Source organism: Nasonia vitripennis, chromosome 2 (assembly GCF_009193385.2).
Source record: "Nasonia vitripennis strain AsymCx chromosome 2, Nvit_psr_1.1, whole genome shotgun sequence".
NCBI classification, from domain to species: domain Eukaryota; kingdom Metazoa; phylum Arthropoda; class Insecta; order Hymenoptera; family Pteromalidae; genus Nasonia; species Nasonia vitripennis.
Genome location: NC_045758.1, coordinates 17,620,574 through 17,636,702, shown reverse-complemented (window position 1 = coordinate 17,636,702; position 16,129 = coordinate 17,620,574). Strand labels below are relative to the sequence as shown.

Below are 16,129 nucleotides of genomic sequence, written 5' to 3'. Positions count from 1 at the left end.
TCGTTATTCCCGATTCCACACATCTAACGTTTTTAGCGCGCGGATACCTTAAGTATCACATAATGGCATTCCCGCCCATTCGCGAAATTTATTTACCTTGCCTAATCCTGCATTTATAATAGAGAAAAATGGCAAGATGTTCAGCAGTGATTATTAGCTATTAGTAGTTTTCTTAATTTACAAAATTGAAAAATTGAAAAAATCATTACCAAATACAATGTTTGCATTAATACAGACTTTTAGCCCCAAAAAAAGCATTTCGTTATACGAAAAACTAAATTGACTGATGTCGGTAATAATTATTTTGCCTTTACACCTGGAAAACTCGAAAAACCCGAACTTTGTAAAGTGATTGTCTGTAATGGTATATTTTTTATTTACTTTTTATTTTGACCATATATAACTTTTACATATCTTTATTTTTCAAAAATAATTCATATCCTTTAAAAAAGTGAGATAATAATTTATATGATTTCATAGTTTTTTATTTAAATATAAAATTTATTAGAAAAATTTAACATTTATAGAACGGTTCTTTTTTTTTATAAAATTGATAAAAGATGGTATTGTTGGTTAATTTCAAGGACTATAGAATCAATGCAAATTGAGTAATATGCATTTTGTTTTATGCTGCAAGCTATTGTAAAACAGTACAGTGTACACTACAAGATATTGTAAAACAGTATAGTAGATTCTTCCCTTTTATTAGTAATAATGATAGTTTAATAATTCCTTAATTTTCGAGCCTGAACAATAACCACCAATTTTTATATGCAAAAGCTATATTTAAAAAAAGTAAAACGTGTGTTCTTGAAAACCAGTTTTACTTTCAAACACATATTTGATGCTTGCTAAGCATTACCAATAATGGTATTTTTGTATAATTTGTGCGTCGAAATTTGGCAGGCATAGGATTATCTTATTTTACTTTCCTATTGCAAAAAATGACTTTATACAATCTAATTTTATATTATATTAAAGGGCTTATCGTTTCTGGCTCTGCCGTTTAAACATCAAGCTGGGTTTCCTAAAAGATTAATGTTATATTTTCTCTTACGTTATCTTATAATATATCTTATCTTATATTGTATTAAAGGGCTTATCGTTTCCGGCTCTGCCATTTAAAGATCAATCTGGGTTTTTAATTCTCTAACTTTTGCTTAATTATGTGCAATGTTATAAGCTTTGTTTGTAGCCCTTTAAAAAATTTGCAACATAAGTATATTTGATAGATAACACATTCTTCTCTCAAAATATCTCTAAAATAATCTAGGTTAATTTTAATATTTGTGAAAATTTCCATTTTTAGTAATTGAAATGAGCACGTTTTTGTATTCCCAAGCGACTTTAGGAGCAAGGTATATATAGCTAGTAACGTCATGATAAAAATACTTTGAGTGTGATTACTCAAAAATCATAAGAAACAAATAAAATACGGAAAATTATTAGGAAATTCACTTCCAGTGTGCACTAAATTGACAACAGAAAAAATACAAACAAAACCATTAGCGTGTGGGCTGTGTGTGGGACTCTGTGGTATGGGAAGCTGTGCACAGGGAGAGTGCAGAACCTTTCGGTCTTCTCTGCAAGTCAAGAGGTACCTTACCTCCTTAGAGTATGCTTTGCATTTATTTCAGAAATAACGATATTAAGATTCTCCCTGACAATAACAAAGTGTGTTATTGTTAGCATGCTATTCCTTGAGCTTGCATTTAAGAAATAACGATTATGAGATACTCCCTGACAATAACAAAGTGTGCTAGCGTGCTATTCCTTGAGCTTTGCACAGTATTACAAAACATAAAACCTTTGCCATCGGAACGATGGAAGAATGTCTTATCTTATAAGATATTTTGTTTCGAGATTGAAGTATGTCAGTTAACTACATAAATATAATTAAAAAAGTTATAACTTAAATTTTGTTTGATATCCATGCGGATATCTGTTACAATGCCGCTACCCTAAGCGGGTCTTGGGCGTTGTCGTCCAGATCGGACGGGTGGGTGCCTATCACCACTACACAGCGCGTCCTTAGGTTGCGGATAGAGGAACAGCCCCTGAGAAAGAGGTTAGCTGCGAATAAATTGAATAAGCAGCCGCGGACAGCCGATAGGAACAGCGTGGGTGTGATGAGCCCACACTGTCGAACGCATTCATCTAGAAACACTACGCAAGCACCACAACAACAAAAGCACTAAACATTATCTCTTATCTCTCAATCTATCTCTTTCATCACACATTACAAAAATGGGCAAAAATCCTGCTGCCGAAGAGGATGCGGGAGCGATGACAACTGCCCCGAAAGGGGATGTGTAGAATGATTCGTCACCTGGTCTTACGTGGTAACGATGCCAGCGAAGGCGCGCTGCCTTGCAGGGGGGCGTTAGGATGCGAGAATGAAATCGTAGTGTGTCTGACGACGAGTTGACACTGTCCTCGTCAAAGTCGGAAAGCTCTCATACTTAGTTCTAGAGAGGTATGGGGGTTATTACCTCTAGAACGGTGGACTCACCTGCGATCGGAACAGGATCCGAAGCGCGCGGGTTTAACATAATATCATGGCTCAAAAAAATCAAATCCGAACCAAAAGGGGCTTAAGGGTCGGAACTTGGAATGTTCGCAGTCTATACAGAGCAGGTGCGTTTAAAGAACTCGTAAAGGAAGCTGATAGGTACAATCTAGATTTGGTAGCAATACAGGAATCGCGGTGGCCAGATGGCGGTGTACTAGTATCGGGTAACTTCACGTACCTGTATGGGGCCGGGGGTGGGGGATCTCTAGGCACCGGATTTCTCGTAAGCAAAAGCATCATACATTCGGTTAAAAGTTTCAAATCCGTCAATGATAGGCTCTCGTACATCATTATCGAAGGTGAATGGTATAGATATGTATTTATTAATGTACACTATCCTACGAAGGACAAAGAAGAAGAAGCTAAGGATCTCTATTACGAAACTTTAGAGCAGGTAATCGACCACTTCGCGTCTTACGACACAAGAATAGTATTAGGCGATTTCAATGCTAAAATAGGTAGGGAGGAAATGTTTAGGCCTACTATAGGTAAGGAAAGCCTGCACGAAGCCAGCAATGATAACAGTATTAGGGTCATAAATTTCGCGGCGGCAAATGATCTTAAAATCAAAACTACGTGTTTTAAGCACAAGAACATACACAAGGTAACGTGGACATCGCCGGACGGGGCCACACAGAACCAAATTGATCATTTCCTCATTGAAAAAAGACGTCATACTAATGTTCTTGACGTAAGGGCTTACAGAGGGGCAGATAGCGACTCGGACCACTTCCTAGTAGTAGCCAAATTAAGAGCTAGACTAGTAGCGAATCAAAATAGTAAGCGAGCAAACAAGGTAGAAAGCTTCGATATTGAGAAACTACGAGATAGAACAGAGCGAATTAGGTACCAGATAGAAATTAATAACAGGTTTCAGGCACTTGAAGAAGCAAATACATCGCCGGAGGGGAATGACGAACCGAATAGCTTATGGGGGGACATCGAAAGAAAGGTAAAAGAGGCCGCGAACAAAGTACTGGTTAAAAAGAAAAAGCCAAAGAGCAAACCATGGTTTGACGAAGAGTGCGAACTCTGGTTTGAAAGGCGCAAAAAGGCTAAATTAGATAGCTTACAAAATAGAAGCGATAGGACCGTAGAAGAGTATTCTAACGTAAGGAAACAGACGAGCGCGATCTACAGAAATAAGAAGCGGGAGTATCAAAAGAATCTTATTAGGAGAATAGAAACTAACAGTAAGGAAAATAACCCCCGCGAAATGTACAGAGGGATTCACGCCATCAGAAAGGGTTTTAGGAGTAGAGCGCAATTGATGAAGGACGAAAACGGGGACCTCGTAACAAATGACAACGAAATTCACACTGCTGAACCCCACGTGGAGGAACCGAGCTACCAAGACAGACTGTAATTACTATAGGGCTATTTCACTTTTAGCAACGTGCTACAAAGTTCTGTCAAACGTAATACAAGCTAGACTCACTCCATTCGCGGAAGATATAGTAGGAGATTATCAGTGCGGATTTCGGCGCAACAGATCGACGAGCGATCAAATGTTTACCATAAGACAGTTGTTAGAGAAAAAGTGGGATTTTTGCGAAACCATACACCAACTATTTATAGATTTTAAAAAAGCGTACGACTCTATTAAGCGAAGCAAAATGTATCAAATTCTAGTACTTCTCGGTGTACCGAAAAAACTCGTGAGATTAATTCAAATATGTCTGAACGGAAGCACGAGAAAGGTCTGAGTAGGCGGTAATGTATCAGAACCCTTCATGATACGCGATGGTTTAAAACAAGGGGATGGGCTCTCTACGGTGCTGTTCAACTTAACGTTAGAGTATGCCGTTAGAAAAATGCAGGTTAGCCAGCTGGGCGCAACGCTTAATGGAACAACGCAGATACTAGGCTACGCAGATGATTTGGATATACTGGGGGATTGTAGGGAAACGGTAGCAAGAAACGCGGAAATCCTCATAAAAGCGGTGGAGTATACAGGGTTAGAAGTGAGTGAATCAAAAACAAAGTACATGATTGTGGATAAGCTAGGCATCTGCAGAGGGGAGGAAAATCTCAGAGTTGGGAATTTTACTTTTAAAAAGGTTAGCGAATTCAGGTATCTGGGTACGACCATAAATGATAGAAACGAGATTAATGTCGAAATAAATAAGAGACTCCATTCGGGTAATGCTTGCTTCTACGCCGTGAGTAATTTATTTAAGTCGAGGCTGTTGTCTAAAAACGTTAAAATAAGAATATACAGGACAATAATACTGCCGGTGGTTCTGTACGGGTGCGAAACGTGGGCTCTCACTAAGCAGGCGGACAACCGTTTTAGGGTATTTGAAAATAAAGTCTTGCGAAAAATATACGGGCTGAAGAAAGATGAGGAAACCGGGAAATGGAGGAGACTACACAATGATGAGTTACACAATCTGTACGCGTCACCAAATATTAACAGAATAATAAAATCGCGCAGATTGGGATGGGCAGGGCACGTAGCGAGAATGGGAGACGACCGTACGGCAGCGCGTGTCATGAAGGGCAGGCCGATGGTAACGCGACCTCTAGGTAGACCTAGACGTAGATGGGAGGACAACGTAAAAGCGGATCTAGTAGAAATAGGACGGGTGGGTGTCGATCGGAGAGGTGCATCTTGGGTGGGGTTGACACAAGATAGGGCAGCGTGGAAGGCTTGCGTAGATGAGGCGATGAGCTTTCGAGTTCCAAATGCCATGTAAAAAAAAAAAAAAATCCATGCGGATATCCATATGGAATATCCACATGGAATCCACATAAATGCATATTTACTTGTGTAAATTTTTTTCCCTAAATCTGTTCGTTATTTCTAAATCAGATCAACCTCCTAAATGAAAACCTTTTTCTTAATTTTACATGAAGTTTTATGGAGAATCACGTTTTCCTGGCTTTGATTCATGTATATTTATTTATTTAACAAACAATTTCCCTTTCAATTTTTTTTATGATAAAACTAATTCTTGACGAACATTTATTGTTTTGGAAAACGATCAGTAGGTACCTCCATACATAGTAATTAATTAATTTAATTAAAAATATGTGCACTTAACTTTCAAAATAGTCAAATGTTCTCTATATTGAATTCTTTTTTAATACCAGAAACTTTAGACGAGCTTATCGGGCTACTATTTACACTTTTTTTATTTATACTTTTTGAGGTTAGAAATTCATACATTTGTAGAGATCACAGGCAAAAACTCATAGCCAATCAGAGGGCTAGTAGAAATGTTATGGCAAGTCACCATGCATTTTTTTAGGAAGAAACCTTTTACTTTAAGGGGACACAACACCTTTAAACCCTGAAAAAAAAGAATTCTGGATAAAAATCACGAAATTAAAGTTAATAATTAAAAATTTTTTATGGTGATATTTAGTATAAATACCTTTTACTTTACTGTGCTAAAACCTTAATTATCCCTGCTGGCCCATTATGGCACTCAGTGCAAGGATTTGTGAATTTTTTCACTGTCCGTAAGATTCCAAGTGAACGCATGGTTCTTTTAGGCTCAAACTCAAGGAGGATACTTTGTACACCTGTAGTTTTGGTATGAATGCAGGGATTTTAATTTAAATGTATAGAAATGATTTTGGCGCTGAAAAACTGCATTTTTTTTCTTTTTTTCGCTTATTCTGGCACCTATTTGTATATAAAACAATTTCTAAACATTTAAATCAAAATCCCTGCATTCATACTAGAACTACAGGTGTACAAAGTAACCTCCTTGAGAGTTTGAGCCCAAAAGAACCATGTGTTCACTTGGAATCCTACGGACAGTGAGCTGAAATCAGTAAAAACAACATTTGGAGAAAATCAACTTTAAAGTAAGTTTATGATTATTGTTGAAAGAATAACTTAAATTAGTGCTTACCAATTCTTTTCGAACCAAGTTTGCTATGTTTCACATACATAGACCTCGACTCTCAACAATTATGAGATGTATTAACTTATATCTTTGGGCTCTTTACGGCTTTTCATACCCGCAAACAGAAAAAGTAATTTCATGAATTTTCAGAAAAATGTAATAAAAAGGTTATTTTATCCTTGATAGTAATAACACTTTATACTCATCTTTTCTTTTGGTCACTGTGTTTAATCTTCAAGTAAAACTGCAGAAAATAATCAGTCTAACCTCCAAATTTCAAAATGTTTAGTCCGGGTGTTCCAATCTCTGTAGCAGCTTTTTCTTCCATCACTGCAGTTTTTATCGAGCACACTTCACTAAATTATTCGCTTATTGCATCACATTTACACTGAGCCATGGGTATTAAGTAATTGATCAACCCACAAAATAGATGATGACCAGCGTGTCCAAGTCCAAGAGCACGAAATGTAACTATTGCTCTTCTGTTGTTCGCCCAAGCATGGTTCTTGATGCCAACTTTTCTGCATGAGTTAAAAGCTGTCAGCTGATCACACTTAATACACATAACTTCAATTTTGAATTATAATCCCTAAGTTTTGGTTTCGCCAAGTTGAACTTTGCCATGGCATTGGTTGCGAATAAAAATTTCATTGAGCACAGGAAATAGAATGTTGATATCCATCAATCTATTCCTGATCTCAGAGAAATCTTCCACTGTTGGAGTTTGTATCTTCTTTGACAAACTTGAAGTATTGACTTGTTGGCAGGTTCATCCTCACTCGTTACTCCTATAAATCTTCTTTGCCTCTTCTTGATTCTTCCTCGAGAGTACTTCTTGTCTTAATGGGTACACGCAAACCTGCCCTTGGTATCTCGATGATCACATATATTTTCAAACTCACTGAGCTTTACACTTTTATAAAAAATTTCACTACTCTGGTTTTAGACAAACACTTCACTTTGTTTTCTTTTTGGGGTTATAAGTTATTAGCTATAACCCCAAAAACAATACGAACACTACTTAGATTAGTTTCAAAACACTTTTGCAAAATATCAGCTGTTTTTATACAATGCAAAGAAAGACATTAGCTGCGTTTACTCAGTGTAAAACACATGCCAGGATTATACCAGCTGTGGGTGTGTTCCGATGGGAGCTCCAGTAAGTACAGCAGTACGCGCGGATTTCATTTTTTTTTTTGAGATTGGCAATGGCTACTCGAGCTCGACTGGAAAGTCGTTTCACCGCTTAGCAGTAGACTGACCGATTGCTGTACATAACCTGTAACGGTAAGTAGTGTTTTGATATAATCTTTATTCTTTATTTTAATAAATAATAATATGTCCTACATTCTAAGTATGTATTATGTGTTAGTGAATACCGCAGTGCCTTGATGAGGATTTGGAAAATCTTGAAATACAAGATATAATGACTGAAATGGCCAAGAATGAAAACAGTGAACAGCTAGTGGAGCTAATTCTAGAAGAGGATGGCGAATTATATTATTTGCATGTCTCTCCTACAGATAGTTCACGAGCTGCAAGGGGTAAATTGATTTATTAATTTTTATAAATAGTATAAAAATATGATGCTCATTTTTATGTATAGACATGGGATTTGCTACTGAACTGCTAAATCAGCATAAAGCAGCTATCGACTATCAAGCCATAAATGCAATAGCAGCAGGTACTGCTGATGTGTCAACACCTGGAGAAAGCAACTTAGTCACATTAAATGTCTGGGACTAGGCAACAAATATTATACACACTATTGAGATAACCCCATCGCAGCGTGATCGTGCAATCAAAGGTTGCTATAAACTATTGCTATCTCTGCTGCTTAAGTTCAATTATTTATTTGCATACATGTGTATTTTTTAAACTGTTCTTCAATTCATATTAATAATTTTCTTGTAGACTTGGAGTTCGTCAAAAAGTTATTGCAAGAAAAAACTACAAATGAAATTCCTGCAGCAAGTGGTAGTCAATCATCGACACAATCAAAGTTGCAAATAGGACAAAAAAGATCATCAACTGTAGTTCAGCTGACAGACAAAATTGGCAATGAAGATGAAACAGAAGATTTTGAAAATGTAAATGTCAACAAAAAAAACAAGAAAAACCAAAAATAGTATGTTCAATTTTTGAAATAATTTTGAATATTTTAAAATTCTTGAAAGTGGATTAATATATCATCAGAATGATACCTGTGCTGTTTTTTTGACCATTCAGAAAACAGAAGGTTGCATTAGCTCTGAATCATGAGCGTCGAAACGACCTTTTCAGAGCAATGTACGCCTTCTGCTGTCTGATAGGTCATGAAACTGCACTGGCTTCATGCAATGAACTCCAAGGGTATGCATATCAATTTTCAAGTCTGCACGGTCCATCATTTTGGAGATATTCAATTTTTATTCTTAAAAATTTTTTAATAATTGAATATCTTAAAACTTTAAAGGTGAAGAATTTTGTTTCTGGACTGAATCCCTGACTAAGTTGCTTCTGTCGCTGTACAAAGAATATCAATCAAAGTTGGACGAAGGATCAATGAGGCATAAAGTATTTTGGACTCTAGTCGTTGAAGGATTAAAACAAAAAGGACATGCTTTCACTACTGTTCAATGCTCTACTAAAATGGATACATTAAAAAGAGCTTATAAGAAAGTGAAAGATCACAATTCTCAAACTGGTAATGATAAAAAGACCTGCGAACACTTTGAGGTTAGTCAGTAAATAATTGTCATATATTATACTACTTATGTTTCTAATACATTTTATTGTAATCTACAATTTAGATATTGGATGAGATGTTTTCCAAAAAGCCATGGATTAAACCACTTTCACAAGCTGGATCTAATTTACCGATGGATGATTTCGATGAAAATGAGAAAGAGAAATCTAAGAGTAGTAAGTATTATTAATTATGAAGTATATAAAAGCTCATATGAAATAATATTTCTTTAACAAGTTTCTTATATTAAGGGGACAGACATATCTTTGAGAAAATGCCAAAAATATTGAAGATATTGAGGCACAATATAAAAAACATGATTATATTTTGATGTATGTTATATCTGTTGTGTTTTTTATAGTGTATCTGTGTATTATAATGAATTTTTCATTTTTTGACAGTTGGAGGTGTATACGTCTCCTTAATAATTATTCGTTAACTTATGCGTATCTATAATTTTCGAATATTTTTATTTTTTAGGACGTACAAATTCAGTAAATCACGAAAAGTCAGAATTTATGAGGCAGACTTTAGAAAACCAGCGTTTACGAGCAGAAGCGACTGCAGAATACAGAAAACACAAATTAGAAATTTTAAAGGATTTGTCATCAAAGTTTAATTGCTAACGCAATCTCATTTACTTATAACTTTCAGTTATTAAGATTAATATTATAGTGAGTCATGAAAAGTTCATGGTTATATTTGAAACCAAAAAAGTATTTATTACATTAATGTTATGGAGTTTTACTTCTATGTTAGTTAATGTACTTATGTGATTCATAAGAGTGGTATAGCAACTCATAAAACGTTCATGAATTTGTAAAATCGAAAAGTATTTTTATGAGATTGTTAAAATTATACTTACCAGTGTGATCGTTAATCGAGTCATGATCAATGGTACAAATAAAATTCACTAAAGATATTACATTATTAAATATAATTGTTTCGAATACAAAAATATGTTTGATATGATTAAGTTTGTAATCATATATGTTTTTACTTTTATTAAAGCAATAAATACAATTGAGTATTAATTATGATTTTTTATTCTGAAAATTACAAAATATTTGATTTACACAAAAATCAAGCATAAAATTCATTTTATACTTAATTACAATTCATTTTATTTTATTATATTACATTTACAATTACAATAATTATTACAATTCTCTTCATAATATGTCTGCATTTACAATATTTGTTAAGTTTTCCCTCTTGGCGATAGCATCTTGATGCTCTGCTATATTAACATCCATTGGCTCTGGATTCACATCTATTGTATCAGGTATTATCACTGGATATTCAAACGTATCTTCTACTTTCAAGCATATGTTATGCAGCACGCAAGCACACACTATGTAGTAAGGTATTAGATCTGTTCGCCTCATAGGCAATTTATCCAAGAAATACCTCCATCGAACTTTCAAAAGACCAATGGACCTCTCAACCATCATTCGAGTACCAGATAAGACATGATTAAAGTGAACTTCCTCTACAGTTAAGTGCCCATTATCTCTGTATGGCACTATTACATGATTTTGCAAAGTGTAAGCAGAGTCACCTAACAGGTGAGTATTATTTGGAAAATATTCATCAGTACATCTCTGCTGTACACCTGAGTATCTGAAAACACGCGTGTCATGCACTGACCCTGGTAAACCAGCATAGCAGTGAATGAATTCTAATTTGTCGTTGCAGATAACCTGTAATAGTTATAAAATTTAAAAAGATTGTAATTAACTTAAAGTTATTTAATTAATTTACTATTTGCTGTAATATTACTTGTAATTGTATAGAATGGACTCCTTTACGGTTAATGTAAGCTTGGGAATCTACTCTTAGAGCTGCAATACGAATATGTGTTCCATCTACTGCACCAATAACACCATGAAGTCTACGCCTTCTTGCTATTCGCATAGATGTTTCTGCAGCTTCTCTTGCTGATGGCCATCGAATAAAATAATTTCTGTATTGACAAATTGATCGTACGACTCTTCTCACTGCTCGCCAAGCAGTAGCTTTCCCAACATTAAATTTTGTAGTTACTGATCTGGATGATAAAAGATTAAATTACTAATAAAGTATAAATACATGTTCAGAAATTTATGGACAGTAACATATTATGGACAAACCTGTAAGAATCTGGCGTTCCCAATACGTATAGAGTTATGTACAATTGTTTATCAGGATTGATAGGCATATTTCCAAATTCATTTAAGCCTTCTAGATTTGGCCTGATTAAAAGTAATAAGTACTCAAAGGTAGTACGGCTCATTCTGTAACAAAATGCAATACAAATGTTTTAGTTTGGGTACAGCAATAATGATAGAATTTGTATACTTTATTTATATACCGAAATGTTTCTTTAAATTCTATGTCGTTATATCTTAAAATGACATTTTCTATAAAATTCTGCACTCTTGGAATTCTTCGCTCGATACGATCATTATCCACTTCGAAAATTACATTGTTCACTCCATTCATTTCGTCATCACTATCATCACTACTGCTTGATGAAGTAAATATGAAATCCAATATCACGACATTTTCTGCATGATGATTCATTGCGTTACTTATTTAATTATTTTATTAACCAAAATATAACGACGCACTGTACACACCACGACCATTAGGTTATGTTGACACCAAAGTCTACTGCTAAGAAGTGGAATGACTTTCCAGTCGAGCTCCAGTAGCCATTGCCAATCTCCAAAAAAAAGAAATGAAATCCGCGCGTACTGCTGTACTTACTGGAGCTCCCATCGGAACACACCCTGTGTTTTTAAACATTTGCTGTCTGCTAGCAGAACGGTCGCTCTGTCCTTGTCCGACACATTGATTCTAACCTGCCCACAAAGGCGCGCGGGCGCGCGATATTTGAATTCAAATAAATGTCCCTACGATTCAATCGGAGCCTTATATAAGAAGCGAAACTAGAAATTTATCTCGAAAATAACGCAAAAAAATATTATTAATACGCTCAAATTTATGTTCTAAAATGTGTATGCGGAGCATAATATACATATATACTACGGTAAAAAAATAGTATTTTCAACATTTACAATAAAAATTTTATTCAAATTGAATTTATAAAACTTAAAATTAAAATTATTAGTCGTATTAGACAAAAGAAAAATACGCAATTTTACGAAAATACGATAAAAATTTTGTTTTAGCATTTTGCTTATAACTTTGTGGGAAAATTTTTTTTTTTTTGATAAACGGGTTTCAGGAACGTAGTCTACAGAACATATCCTGTCAAAATAAGCAATAAAAAATTGCTGAGGTCAATAGTTACAAGCTTTGTGAATTCAAATCACCGACTTTTTTTTTTTTTTACATGGCATTTGGAACTCGAAAGTTCATCGCCTCATCTACGCAAGCCTTCCACGCTGCCCTATCTTGTGTCAACCCCACCTAAGGTGCACCTCTCCGATCGACACCCACCCGTCCTATTTCTACTAGATCCGCTTTTACGTTGTCCTCCCATCTACGTCTAGGTCTACCTAGAGGTCGCGTTACCATCGGCCTGCCCTTCATGACACGCGCTGCCGTACGGTCGTCTCCCATTCTCGCTACGTGCCCTGCCCATCCCAATCTGCGCGATTTTATTATTCTGTTAATATTTGGTGACGCGTACAGATTGTGTAACTCATCATTGTGTAGTCTCCTCCATTTCCCGGTTTCCTCATCTTTCTTCGGCCCGTATATTTTTCGCAAGACTTTATTTTCAAATACCCTAAAACGTTAAATAAATTACTCACGGCGTAGAAGCAAGCATTACCCGAATGGAGTCTCTTATTTATTTCGACATTAATCTCGTTTCTATCATTTATGGTCGTACCCAGATACCTGAATTCGCTAACCTTTTTAAAAGTAAAATTCCCAACTCTGAGATTTTCCTCCCTTCTGCAGATGCCTAGCTTATCCACAATCATGTACTTTGTTTTTGATTCACTCACTTCTAACCCTGTATACTCCACCGCTTTTATGAGGATTTCCGCGTTTCTTGCTACCGTTTCCCTACAATCCCCCAGTATATCCAAATCATCTGCGTTGTTCCATTAAGCGTTGCGCCCAGCTGGCTAACCTGCATTTTTCTAACGGCATACTCTAACGTTAAGTTGAACAGCACCGTAGAGAGCCCATCCCCTTGTTTTAAACCATCGCGTATCATGAAGGGTTCTGATACATTACCGCCTACTCAGACCTTTCTCGTGCTTCCGTTCAGACATATTTGAATTAATCTCACGAGTTTTTTCGGTACACCGAGAAGTACTAGAATTTGATACATTTTGCTTCGCTTAATAGAGTCGTACGCTTTTTTAAAATCTATAAATAGTTGGTGTATGGTTTCGCAAAAATCCCACTTTTTCTCTAACAACTGTCTTATGGTAAACATTTGATCGCTCGTCGATCTGTTGCGCCGAAATCCGCACTGATAATCTCCTACTATATCTTCCGCGAATGGAGTGAGTCTAGCTTGTATTACGTTTGACAGACCTTTGTAGCACGTTGCTAAAAGTGAAATACCCCTATAGTTATTGCAGTCTGTCTTATCCCCCTTTTTAAAAATCGGTATAATGATAGATTCCTTCCAATTTTCGGGTATTGTTTCATTTTTCCAGATGGCACATACTAGTTTATAGATTTTGAAATTGAGCTCGACGCCCCCATATTTGAGTAACTCAGCTGGTATAGAGTCATTAACCGCGGCTTTGTTGTTTTTTTAGTTTTTTAATTGCGGCCTCTACTTCTTGGTAGCTCGGTTCCTCCACGTGGGGTTCAGCAGTGTGAATTTCGTCCCCTAATTCTTCGCTATTTTCGTGCACGTTTAATAATTTATGACCCTAATACCGTTATCATTGCTGGCTTCGTGCAGGCTTTCCTTACCTATAGTAGGCCTAAACATTTCCTCCCTACCTATTTTAGCATTGAAATCGCCGAAAGCAAAATTTTACGCAAGATTTTAACTTTAATAATGGAATGTACGAAGCTATATTTTACAAATGATTTTGATGCGTACAATTGTCTTTTTCCTCATAATAATTAAAGATTTTTTATAATAATGCAAGAATGTTCATTCTCGTACGACTGTATTATCATCCGTGCAAAGCAAAAGTAACACAATAGAACATACGTGCAAAGAATAGCGTATATTAAAGATAGCAGATCATGGTCACGATCCACGCTTCTAAAATATTTTAGATACATTTATCCATTTTTTGGACTATTTATCAGATAAGACTTAAACGGTCTCAACTACACGGGATTACGACAACAGTTTACTACGAGTATTATTGGCACTTGCTTGACAGGATTATAACGACGTATAAAATCTATCGACTGTATTCGGTAATGTTTGTGTCAATTTGAATATGAAAATTCAAATTGTACCCTTTATGATGCATTTATGTGTATTTTAGGAAACTTATGACATAAGATCCTGTTACAATGCCGCTACCCTAAGCGGGTCTTGGGCGGTGTCGTCCAGATCGGACGGGTGGGTACCTATCACCACTACACAGCGCGTCCTTAGGTTGCGGATAGAGGAACAGCCCCTGAGAAAGAGGTTAGCTGCGAATAAATTGAATAAGCAGCCGCGGACAGCCGATAGGAACAGGCGTGGGTGTGATGAGCCCACACTGTCGAACGCATTCATCTAGAAACACTACGCAAGCACCACAGCAACAAAAGCACTAAACATTATCTCTTATCTCTCAATCTATCTCTTTCATCACACATTACAAAAATGGGCAAAAATCCTGCTGCCGAGGAGGATGCGGGAGCGATGACAACTGCCCCGAAAGGGGATGTGTAGAATGATTCGTCACCTGGTCTTACGCAGTAACGATGCCAGCGAAGGCGCGCTGTCTTGCAGGGGGGCGTTAGGATGCGAGAATGAAACCGTAGTGTGTCTGACGACGAATTGACACTGTCCTCGTCAAAGTCGGAAAGCTCTCATACTTAGTTCTAGAGAGGTATGGGGGATATCACCTCTAGAACGGTGGACCCCTATGGGGGTTATCACCTCTAGAACGGTGTACCCCTATTGGGGTTATCACCTCTAGAACGGTGGACCCCTATGGGGGTTATCACCTCTAGAATACATGGACGGTAGCAATACAGGAATCGCGGTGGCCAGATGGCGGAGTACTAGCATCGGGTAACTTCACGTACCTGTATGGGGCCGGGAGTGGGGGATCTCTAGGCACCGGATTTCTCGTAAGCAAAAGCATCATACATTCGGTTAAAAGTTTCAAATCCGTCAATGATAGGCTCTCGTACATCATTATCGAAGGTGAATGGTATATATATGTATTTATTAATGTACACTGTCCTACGGAGGACAAAGAAGAAGAAGCTAAGGATCTCTATTACGAAACTTTAGAGCAGGTAATCGACCAGTTCGCGCCTTACGACACAAGAATAGTATTAGGCGATTTCAATGCTAAAATAGGTAGGGAGGAAATGTTTAGGCCTACTATAGGTAAGGAAAGCCTGCACGAAGCCAGCAATGATAACGGTATTAGGGTCATAAATTTCGCGGCGGCAAAAGATCTTATAATCAAAACTACGTGTTTTAAGCACCAGAACATACACAAGGCAACGTGAACATCGCCGGACGGGGCCACACAGAACGAAATTGATCATTTCCTCATTGAAAAAAGACGTCATACTAATGTTCTTGACGCAAGGGCTTACAGAGGGGCAGATAGCGACTCGGACCACTTCCTAGTAGTCGCCAAATTAAGAGCTAGACTAGTAGCGAATCAAAATAGTAAGCGAGCAAACAAGGTAGAAAGCTTCGATATTGAGAAACTACGAGATGGAACAGAGCGAATTAGGTACCAGATAGAAATTAATAACAGGTTTCAGGCACTTGAAGAAGCAAACACATCGCCGGAGGGGAATGACGAACCGAATAGCTTATGGGGGGACATCGAAAAAACGGTAAAAGAGGCCGCG

The 16,129-nt window shown here is 36.8% G+C and overlaps 2 protein-coding genes and 1 long non-coding RNA gene across 3 annotated transcripts; 1 reads left to right on the top strand and 2 right to left on the bottom strand.

Moving 5' to 3' along the window:
* Positions 1 to 5,683: 5,683 nt before the first annotated feature.
* On the bottom strand, positions 5,684 to 7,690 carry LOC116416144. The gene is made up of 3 exons (XR_004226671.2): positions 6,439 to 7,690; positions 5,953 to 6,348; positions 5,684 to 5,868 (listed from the first exon to the last, which is right to left on the bottom strand). It is a non-coding gene; the product is annotated as an uncharacterized LOC116416144 (long non-coding RNA).
* LOC100678943 (trihelix transcription factor GTL1-like) lies at positions 7,661 to 10,191 on the top strand. The gene is made up of 7 exons (XM_003427629.4): positions 7,661 to 7,719; positions 7,805 to 7,976; positions 8,039 to 8,239; positions 8,347 to 8,560; positions 8,888 to 9,150; positions 9,225 to 9,336; positions 9,641 to 10,191. The coding sequence occupies exons 4-7, from the start codon at positions 8,527 to 8,529 to the stop codon at positions 9,784 to 9,786; spliced, it is 555 nt and encodes a 184-aa protein (XP_003427677.1). The 5' UTR covers positions 7,661 to 7,719; positions 7,805 to 7,976; positions 8,039 to 8,239; positions 8,347 to 8,526; the 3' UTR covers positions 9,787 to 10,191.
* Positions 10,189 to 11,839, bottom strand: LOC100678910 (protein ANTAGONIST OF LIKE HETEROCHROMATIN PROTEIN 1). The gene is made up of 4 exons (XM_003427628.3): positions 11,514 to 11,839; positions 11,293 to 11,436; positions 10,943 to 11,210; positions 10,189 to 10,863 (listed from the first exon to the last, which is right to left on the bottom strand). The coding sequence occupies exons 1-4, from the start codon at positions 11,723 to 11,725 to the stop codon at positions 10,333 to 10,335; spliced, it is 1,155 nt and encodes a 384-aa protein (XP_003427676.1). The 5' UTR covers positions 11,726 to 11,839; the 3' UTR covers positions 10,189 to 10,332.
* Between the last annotated feature and the right edge of the window lie 4,290 nt (positions 11,840 to 16,129).